General features: G+C 61.6%; 1 protein-coding gene across 2 annotated transcripts in view; it reads left to right on the top strand.

Moving 5' to 3' along the window:
• Positions 1–10,564, top strand: part of LOC113210089 (mucin-19) — a 44,707-nt gene that overhangs the window by 20,052 nt on the left and 14,091 nt on the right. Inside the window, exons 2-5 of one of the 2 annotated variants that reach the window (XM_052268710.1) lie at positions 72–182; positions 2,575–2,687; positions 3,197–3,499; positions 5,527–10,264. In XM_052268710.1, coding sequence (XP_052124670.1) covers positions 72–182; positions 2,575–2,687; positions 3,197–3,499; positions 5,527–10,264 — 5,265 coding nt within the window. The remainder of the gene's footprint in view (positions 1–71; positions 183–2,574; positions 2,688–3,196; positions 3,500–5,526; positions 10,265–10,564) is intronic. The other variant, XM_026427914.2, reaches the window with a different exon arrangement.

Here is a 10,564-nt window from a genome sequence, read left to right as displayed (position 1 = left end):
TGACGCCGAGCTTGACGCCGAGCTTGACGCCGAGCTTGACGCCGAGCTGACCGTCAGCTGACTTGTGACAGGGACCAGCGGCGCTGCCGGTGCCGGGCGTGCCACCTGCGGGGCTGCCAGGCGTGCCGGGACGTCTACACCAACACCGCGGATTGGAAGCGGGACTCGTGCGTTCTGCAGGGGTGAGCCTACGACTAACCAGACGTCAGTGTGACTCCCCGAACGACCATACCACGCCGATGACGGGGATGCGGCCCTCTCCGCGGGGACGAGGTCAAGGTCGTGGTTGCTGACCGAGCTGACCGTACCGTACGACACTATCGTTAGACCTAGTCGTTCGTACAGAAACAGTGTATGATTCGCGGCCAGCAACCATGTCGTTGACGAGGGCAAACTAACAATATTATGCAATCTTTGAAGCAATTTGTTTTTCCAGTGTGTCGTTTGTTAAACCTGGCCGGCAAAGCCCCCTCTCTCACTTTTATTATTCCGAACCAACAAAAACCATAAAGTTGATGGCGCGCGATGCCGGCGCTGACCTCTGCAGCGGCTGCAGCTCGCGGCCCCCGCCGCCGCTCGGTGCGGCCGGTGGGCGTATGGGGGCGACGCCACGAGCAGAGGCACTGTGGCGTGGAGTTGTACCAAAGGTTAGGGCCACCTAGGCTACCTGCATCCAGGAAACCGTTTTCTTTGTGGTAACAAAATTTTCGTTGAATCGAAGCAAAATTTTCTTTGACTCAAACAAAATTTGTTTAATTTGACAAAACCGAACAAAACTTTGGTTTTTGTTTGTTTTTAATCTTTTGTTTCGTTAATCTGAACGAAAAAATTGACTTTGATATCTGGCACTAAAATGTTGTAGTATATAATGACACCTTTTCCCAAAAGAACGGTTTTCTGGGTTTTGTGCAGCTGGGAGCACGGCGGCCTGCAAGCGAGAATCCCCCCTCGGTCTCGGTTATGGTGGTGGATTCTCATTTCTCGGAAGCTAGCAGCAGCAGCAGCAACAGCAGCTGTGAGTGGTGTGGTAGCCCGCCTCGTTGGGTGATGGGTTGCCTACTGCTTTTGTGAGTTGGAGCGCAAGCACCTGGCGGCTCGGGCCACCGCCCGGCGCGGAGTAGCGCCACCGACCGCGGCGGGTGGGGTATGGACGAGCGGCGTCGGTACTCGGTGGAAGACAAGTGCTGCCCTCTACGACTTGGGGTCGGGGTACCAGCTAGGCACGGCCTTATTGTCAATCCGGGGCTAATCCGGGGGCTAATCGGAGCTATTCGAGTGGGTAATCCAGGGGGGGAGGGGGGCTCCCGCGGGGGCTTCGGGCGACAAGTGCAAGTGTTTTTCTCACTCATTCCTTCCGCGATAGAAGTGTTCGTGCTCACTGTCAGAGTGTTGATTCGAATATTTTTTTTCGATCGAAATGGATAATTTTAAGTCCATTACCATTTCTAAACGCAAAACATATATTGCCATGCGTGGCCTGATTCTACTTAATTAACCAAGTGATCGATGACTCAATTTTTTTTTAACGGGATGGGGGTACTGAGTACGCGGAGTTGTACACCTAGATTACTCTCACTGGGCTACTGTCGGAGTACACATTCTGTGAACACCCGTGGCATTGTCAGCCCGGAGCCCAGTAGGAGCACACACCAGGTCGTCGGCGCCCTCATTCGTGCTTAAACATCTAATCACACCAGTGATCGTTTTACCCGCGCCCCCTCCCCCCAATTTCATTTTGTCTTTTCAGCTGTACCGCGGAATGCAGAATGCTTTATTGAATCCTCCTGGACCCGTGCGGTGTTGTCTCTGTCGGCGGTATTTTCATTTTTTTTTCATCCAGCCAAGAATCCCCTCCAGGAATCTCTAATAATGAACCCGCCATCCCTTGGCCAGATGGACCGAGTGTTCGCGTGATTGTTACACCCCCCAGGCGAGGGTGCCTTGTGGTGGCGCCGGGGGGACCCGAGGGGACCCAAGTGTGTGAATGTTACTTGTAGGTGCGTGATGAACGGCATTCGTCGAGGGGGCAATAACTCCGGGAATCATGTGTACACCTGTCTGGGAATCATCAGGATAAAAATTGATCAAAATCAATAGAAATCGCTTAGAATAAGCGGGAAACTAGAGAAATAAGTACAAATCAGTCGAAATAAGCGTTTTATACCACTAAAACCCCCCGAAAAACCTATGTAATAACTATAAGCGGACGGGAATCACCGGGAATCAAGAATTTCGGGAATCATGTGTACACTTCAAAAGGGAGTTATTGCCCCCTCGGCATTCGTACACCTGAGGGCAAAAGTGTGTGCGTGCATTTTCGAATAAAAAATTCGCAGCTGCACTACTCTCTTACGCGTGCCACCGGGCGCGCATTCACACACCTACCTACAGGTGTGTGACATTCACACACTTGCGCGTGTGTGGGCGGAGCGTGCAGGCAAACTTGCATTAACACTTGTTTTGGTACCCCCCCCCCCCCCGGGGACCCGGCGTACAGCACAGCGGAACCTTCTGCGACACGCGTCCTCGTCGCTGTCCTCGTCCCTCGTCCTGACTCTGTGTGTCCTGTCGCAGGGAGCCCATGCTGCCCGTCGCGGACCTCAGTCGGCGCCCCAGCCGCCGTCGGTCGCAGGCCCTCGCAGGCGACAACAATAAGCGCAGCGTGCGGCGCGCCTGGACCATCTCGAGTAAGTGCCACTCACAAACATGAACTGTGCAAATTTTCATTTTAAAAAATCAACTTTCTTCTGCGATCTAGTAAGATAGTAACAGCTATCCAACTTTTTTAAGCTTCCAAAATTTCATCATTTTTTAAAAAATTTACTTTCTACGACATGTAAAGATTCAAATTGTTTGACATGTCACCTTTTCTGCACTTTTCAAAATATTGATTAATTTTTGCGTTTGTAAAGTAAAAAAGTAATTTTTAATAACAATCTTGGTTGGTATTAACGAAAGTGTGTGAATGTCGCACACTTGTAGGTTTGTGAATGCCCATTCGTACACTTCAGGGAATAAAGGTGCGAATTTTTCCTTTAAATTCACACACACTTGTCCCTTCATGTGAGCGAATTTTGTTTCACACGCCTACGAATGCGTAGCATTCACACAGTTGGGTTTCCGGTGTAATCCATGGAAACCTGCTTGTTTTATTTTGGGCGGGTAACTTATTGAATGTTCTCCTCCCTGTTTCCAGGTGGCTCCAGCCCGCGCTGGAGCGCGCCGCGGCGCGAGGCTCGCGAGTATGCCAGCCTGCCGCGCAACCGCTGCCCGCGGGACTACCCGAGCCTGAGCCGCGGGGGCGAGGTGCACACGGACAGCGGCGTGGGCACGCAGGACGAGGCGGACCAGCCCGAGCACCCCGACCAGCCCATGGACCTGGTGCGGACCATGCTGGAGAAGGCGCGGCAGCGCGAGGACGCCCTCAGGAGCGTGGCAACGGTCGCGCCGACCCCGGCGTCGTCTGCTGCCCCCGTCAGCCTCAGCCTGCTCGGCCTCGGTAAGCAAGCGCACGCCAAGCACCCCCCGGTGTCAATTCTCTGCCCCGCCCCCGCCCCCTCCCCCGACGGATTTAAAACATACCCCACACTTGCGTCAAAATGTGGAGTTTTTGTCTAATAATTTCTTTTACAACTCATCTGCTGCGAAATAAAGTAAGAAGTGTTCGCTATGAACAAGCAGTCGTTATAACCCGTTTTGAAGTGGAAGTTGAAGAAGTTGTGGTGGCCGATACTCACTTTGCGACGGCAGTCCGGGGCTGCTGGGCTACGGCGGTGGTCGCGTGACCTGGATTCTCAATAATTCGTTTTACGTTACCCGGGCGGAAGCTTATGGGGTACGACGCCGGTCTAGACGCCCCCGACCAGGCAGCTCTTGAGACACTAATTGATTCCACCGCAAAGCAAGCAAAACGCGAAAGACAAACCGCATCACCATACTGTACCGTGGACCGCGCTCACTGCGGTGGTGGCCCCGGCTGCCCGCCGGCCGATGGCCGTCGTGCTTGATATTCTGCAGCAGAGCGAGCAAGACGGTCCCCAGCTAGAGTGTTTCATTGTCACCTTTTGAGCGCTTTGCGCAGTGGGTTCCTCCCTCACGTCGGATTTGATGTAACGGTGTTTCGTTTGAAAGAACATGTGGCCAACTTTGTATTAACCACCGCTTGTTCTCTTTCGTGATGGGGAACCCATTGCGCAAAGCGGTCAAAAGTTGAGAATGAAACACCCTATCCCCAGCCTCTTCACACCCAAGTTACAGGGATTTGTCATCAATACATCAATATGACATCAAATTTTGGTCGATTTTGTTTTGGTCACTATGATGTGTTTTCCATTGAAGAACATGACTATTTTTTGATGTCAAAATGACATCATAGTGATAACACGGAAGTTTTAAGCAAATAATATTGCTGGCCACGTTGCAGGTCCTTGCCGCACTCTGCTTGATGGTCTCCATCTACTCTCTCAGCTTCCCAGGTAGAACACAAGCGTCAAAAAATATTGAATGACCCTTACTTGACGTCAAAATGAGCTCAACCTGGCTACCTAGTCGCAGTAAATCTTAACGATGAGCGTCAAAGTGAGGTCATTGTGACATCATTTTGACAAACGTGTTCTACCTGGGTTTGCACCGCCAGAATTTGCCATGAAATACTATCTGCAAGTGGGATTCGAACCCACGATCTTTCAATCCCAGTGGTGACTTGCTAACCCCTGAGCTACATGTGGATCTGTATGGCATTGGCTTACGTGCTCCTAATGGTTTAAACTCATGTTTACATCAGCTGACGTCATATTGACGTTAACATGACAATTTCTATCATTATGCAAAACGGTCAAAAATTTGTCACGTCTATAAGTTGTCAATTTCAAGTCACCATGTACCTGCTGTGGTCTGTTTGATAAAAAAAAAATTGTCAATATTATGTCAGTTTGATGTATTCTTAACTGATTTCTGTTACTTTCGGCCCTGGCTGAATATAGAAGGGTGCGCTGGCGAACTAGCGACCAACAGGAAAACTCGACAACCCCACATCATCTGTATATCAAATCTCGACCTGCCTCGTTGGCGGTCCACTTGTCCGCCCCCGCCCCCGCTGCCACCGCCACCCCTCCGTGCTGAAGCTGAGACTCGGCGGCACTTATTGCCGTGGTGGGAGGGGGGGGGGGGGCACCACTCGCTGCCGCCCAGCAACAGGGCCGCCGCCAGGGGTGGAAGCCGCCCCCGCCCCCGCCCCGCCTGGACGTGCTGTTGCATTAGGGCGTATACCGACGCATTTGCAAAGTGGTTCTGCCGTCGCGGGAGCGGGGAAGCAGGCGATGGCGGGCAGCCCGGGCGCGTCTGTGCGGACAAGACTGTGTTTGCTTGTTTGCGTTCGACGCCGAGAACCGCGCACTCACCGAACCGCATAGCACCGCGCCGCGCTGCGCCGCCCGGGCGGCAGGCAGCCCAGCGTGCACAGGCGGCCGGGCGGTGGCGGCCCCACCCGGCGGTGCTCTCGCCTGACCTACTTTTCTCTGCTTGCAGGCGGGTCGCCGTGCGCACGGACGGGGCGACGCTGCCCCGACCCCGCGGTGCCCGACGGGGAGCCTGTCCCAGGCGCACACTCCTCTCTAGACGGCGACGACTTCCGGCTCGTGTTCATCAGCAGCGACTCGAGCTCGCGCGACGAGGATGAGCCCCGGTCCGACGAGGATGACGACGACGACGATGACGTGGGCGACTGCCTGTCCACCTCGTCCGGCGGCGTTGGCGTGACCCTGGACGACTGCGACTGGGACTACTTCGAGCCGGCCGTGGCCGCGAGGGACGACTCGTCGCCCATGTCGACGCCCACGCCCATCGCCGCGGCCCGGCGCCACCGCCACGCCAGGGCCTTCCTGGACGGGTCACCCTCGTCATCGGACTGCTCGAGCAGCGGCTGGGCCCCACGCCGCGGCCTGGGGCTGCAGGACTGGCTGGCGGGGCTGGGGCCTCCGGGCGGCGACCCCCACCAGGGCGGCCACCAGGGCGCCGTCGCCACCGCAGGGAAGGGGGTCAAGGCGCTGCTTGGAAACCCTGGTTCCGGATGCTGCCGCTCGCCGCAGCACAGTCGCCGGTCCAGCAGCCGTCCGGAGGCTGTGCAGGCTGCGGGGCCGGCGGGGCGGGGCGGGGAGGCGGCGCGCAGTGGTCCGGCTGGACCAATACCCGGCCCGATCCAGCCTGCAGTCGTGGCTGGTGCAGGCTCCGGGCCCTGCGCGTCGTGCGGCTCCATCGTGCCCATCCTCGTGCCCATCCCAGTGCCCGTGCCCGTGCTCGTGCCCGTGCACTCAGTGCCCAGCACCCTCCATGCCGTCCAGGCTGACGTCACCGCCGCCGCCACCATGAGGCCGCACTCGGGGGCGGCCCAGCCCGGGGGCGGCGGCCGCCGGCGCAAAGGCGGGCGTGCGCGGCGCTCCAAGGGCTCGCCTACCCCCGCGCGCCCCGCCCCCGGCGCTCCCGCGGCTGCGGCCGCCGGCGCCGAGGGCGGCCGGAGAGTGTCGCGGACCTCCAGCGTCGCCGAGGAGGACGACAACGGCGTGGTGCTGGTCACCTACCGCCAGATTAAGGACGACGCGAAGCAGGCTGACGCCCACCCTGACGACGTCTGCGGAAGCGCCGACCAGACCGACGACGCCCACCAAATTGCGGGCCGAGTTGATGACAAGCATGACACTAAGTTGCACCCTGACGGAGCAGACGACGCCAGCCAGGCGGAACCGATTAAGGAGACGGATCCCGCGGGAAGGGAACAAGAAGAGAAAAATGAAGGGGAAGAAGATGTAGGGAAGAGTTCTTGTGCCTCAACGTCGTACTCGGACGAGGACACCAACGTGGACTTTGACAGCGAGGACGAAGACTCCAACGACGAGGAGGTGTCGAGGACGTACCGCCTCCGGGACGGGATCACGCTCAAGCAGGGCCTCCGGCAGGACGACACGACCAGCTGCAGCCGCAGCAGCAGCAGCGCCAGCGGCGAGCCGCACCCGCACGAGGAGGACTCGGACTGCCAGCAGCCCTTCCGCCGCGTGTTCGTGGTCAACTCCTCGCCGTCGCCGTCGCCCACGCCCGCGGATGACGTCACCCGGACAACAGCAACGGCGGAGGAGCCGGGCGACGCACCTCGCGGCAAAGCGACGTTATCTGTGAGTCCCGCGGGCGATAGCCGGCCTCGCGCGGACAGGTGCGCGGCGCCGCGGCCCCGCGAGGCCCCCCCGCCGCCGCCGCCGGCCGCCCCCGCGCCCCCCGCGATCCCCGCCACCGGCGACACGTCACAGGTACCCAGCGTCGCCTGCTGTGCCGAGGCCGGCCAGGCCGCAGTGACTGCCGGCGCCGCGTCGAGCGAGGCGGATCAGCCTACCGGGGGCCCGAGGACGTCGTACGCCGCGGTTGTGTCGCGCGTCAAGGAGGCTGGCGATGTGTCTCCGGGGCTCTCTGACGTGGAGCAGCCAGAGCCCCAGGACGGCATGACGTCGACGGAGAAGCCGGCATGCCCCCCCTCTGCGACAGAGGGCGAGGCGGACATGTTCGGCGCGGACCAGGGCGGCGGTGAAGCAGCCGCCGTGGCCGCCATCAACAAGGAGGTGATCGGGCAGGTGAGCCCGGACGAGCTCGCCTCGCTGGGCGGCAACGTCGAGTGCCTCAGCGTGATCGAGACTGCGCCCGTCGCGCTCAAGGACATCCTGCGCGACGAGTCGCTCCACCCGGAGGCAGAGGCGCAGCAGGTGCGCAGCCGCAGGAGCAGCGCCGCCAGCACCGCTAGCAGCCACCAGGACCTGGGCGACGGCGAGTTCTCCGGCACCGAGTCAATGGAACTATCGCCATCCGGAGATCGAGACCTGGAAGGCGAGCAGCAAGAGCACAAGCAGCGGCGGCAGCCGCTCGGGGCCGCGGAGGCAGCGGAGCGCGCCGGGGCAGCCGGGGCCGCGGGTGAGGGGGGCGGGGAGGCGAGTGGCGGGTCCGTTAGTCCGCTCGCTGCGCTCGCGGCCGCGGCCGGCCCTGAGCCGTCGGCGCGCGCTCAGCCAGCTCCAGGTGAGGAGGAGCCAGTCGCCCGCCGAGCGCCGCCCGACGATGAGGTCTGCGTCCCCCTCAAGTACACCAGCCTGGTGATGATCACGCCCCCCGAGTCTCCCGTGAGTGTGAGCGTGGGGCCGCCCCGGTCCCCCGCCGTCACGTTGCTGCACACCAACTTCGAGGAGGTGGAGCAGGCCGAGGCCGGCGAAGAGGCCGCCTTCGAAGAAGATACAGACGAGGACGACGACGACGATGAAGACGACGAGGGCCTCGCGCCGATGCCGGTGCCCAGGAGGACGCGGCCGAGCGACGAGGACGTGCAGGTGGTGACGGGCGGTCAGACCCTTTCTGCCGTCATCTGCTTGGAGGAAGGGCTGGCCGACGACGACTCGTGGGTCGAGGAGGTAGAGCCCGACCGGGACGCGGACCTGGACATGGAGGCCACCGCCACGGACACCAGCTCGGGCGACGAGGGCGTGGAGGGCGCGGCCGTGGACCGCGAGGAGGAGCTCCGCGGCTACCACCGGGCCGCCATCGACTTCACCCTGCACACCATCCTGGAGGAGTCGTGCGAGGAGAGCGAGACAGACCAGCGCACTCCCCCTCGCCCCCGCGCGCCCGCCTCCTCGGAGCTGGAGAAGTACTTCTTCTTCGACCTGGGTGGCGGGGCGAACGGCCTCGTGCAGCAGGATGCCATGTCCGAGACCAACAGCTCCATCTACAGCGAGGGCCTCGAGTCGCTGGGCGCCGAGGACGGATATCCCGAGGAGGACCACCCCCAGGACCAGGCCGACCCCGCTGAGCTCGCATCGTCACGCTTGGAGAAGTACTTCCTGTCCGGGTTCATGGGCTTCCCGGGGAGCAGTCGTCGGGACTCAGACGGCAGCGTGGGCTCTGACAGCGAGGGGCGTCCCAGTCCGGAGCAGCGGCGCAAGCGGCTGGTGAGGGCGAGGGGCACGGGCCGGCCAGCGCACCAGGACGCCCAGGCCGCGCCGGCGCCCTCGCAGCCCGCGCAGCCCGCCGAGGCCGCGGCCGAGGACGTGGCCGAGGAGGCCAGTGGCTCGGAGGCCAGCACCACCGAGGACGAGGCGGGCGCACCCGAGGAGCCCGCCCTGGCCGTGGACGGCCAGTTCGACACCGTCAAGCGCAAGAAGAGAAAGCGTTCCGTGGGGAGCGCGCCCGGCCTCAACACGTCCACGCCGGCCTCGGGCGCCGGGCCCGGGTCCGCGCCGGCCTCCTCCGACGAGCGGGACGTGTGCGTGTCGCCAGCGCCCGCCGGCCAGGACCTCGGCGCGGGCCTCGCCGCCTCCAGGAACAAGCAGCACAGCAGGGACAGTGGCTTCGTGGGCAGCTGTGACGATCTCCTGAACAAGAGCGCCAGCGACTCCAGCTCGAGCAGCGGCGCCGTCAGCCCGGCCGACCCCTGCCCGGGCCCTTGCCCCGTGGTGCCCGAGGTGCTCGACGAGGAGGCCGCCGCGGAGGCCGCGGCCCCCGCCACCCCGGTGGCCGTGGCCGCCTCCCACCGCACCACCACGCCGCCCGCCACCTCGCTGACCCGCAGGGACAGCTTCAACAACTGGAGCTCGGACGAGGAGACGAATCTCATGATGTCCAAGATGAGGGCCTTCTTCAAGAACATGACGGCGCCCACACAGGCGCCGCCGCCCGCGCCCGCCCCGGCGGCCACGCCCGAGCGCGCGCAGCAGGGTGCGCCCGCGCCCCAGCGCCGCAAGCCTCCCCAGCTCGTGTACTTCGAGTCGGAGCTGACGCGCCTCATGAAGACTGTCCCGGGCATCCGCGACGAGCAGGTGCGCGAGCTCGTCGAGTACCTCAGCTCGGAGGACACGTGGAGCGACTCGTACGACTCGTCGGACTACACGTCGTCGGACCTGGAGGGCGCGGCCGGCCAGAGCTGCAAGCGCGCCCTGCAGGAGCAGATCTCGGCCAGCTGCCAGCAGATCATCACCAACTTCGACACGGCCTCGGACACGACGGCGAGGCCCGAGGACGACGTGGTGTACCAGCGCCTCATGGCGTCGCTGTCTCGGATGGACGACAAGGCGGGCGCCGTGCCGCGGGCCGCCCCCGCCGCGCCCCAGGCCTCGCCGCCCATCTTCGCCAAGGTCATGCAGCACATCGGCGGCCGCCTGGTCGCCCTGATGCACGAGGTGTCCGGTGGCCAGGGCGGCCCCGGCGGCCCCCCGGGAGGTCCGCGCGAGAGATACGTCCACCGGTGAGTGTGTGTGTGTGTGCATGCGTGTGTTGTGATGAGTCAGCCCCCCCGAGTACGCACGCGCGGTGCTGCCGCGGGCCGTGTGACGCGAGCGTCGGGTACCCCCCCCCATCACAACCTACTCGCCGGTCAGCACACCAGTTCTAGTGTAGATGCCCGCCCATGCGGTTCGCTCTGCACAGCACAGCACTCAGCAGCATGTCCCCCGAGGGGTACACCACTCTTAAAAGTAGGTGTACGCGATTAAAAAAGTCAAGAAAAAAGTCAAGATAAAGTCAAAAAGTCATTTGAAAAGTCAAA

The sequence above is a fragment of the Frankliniella occidentalis genome, unplaced genomic scaffold (genome assembly GCF_000697945.3).
Source record: "Frankliniella occidentalis isolate FOCC.00 unplaced genomic scaffold, Focc_3.1 Scaffold75, whole genome shotgun sequence".
In the NCBI taxonomy this organism is placed as follows: domain Eukaryota; kingdom Metazoa; phylum Arthropoda; class Insecta; order Thysanoptera; family Thripidae; genus Frankliniella; species Frankliniella occidentalis.
Note: the sequence above shows the minus strand (reverse complement) of the source record. Positions and strands in the feature narration are given on the sequence as shown.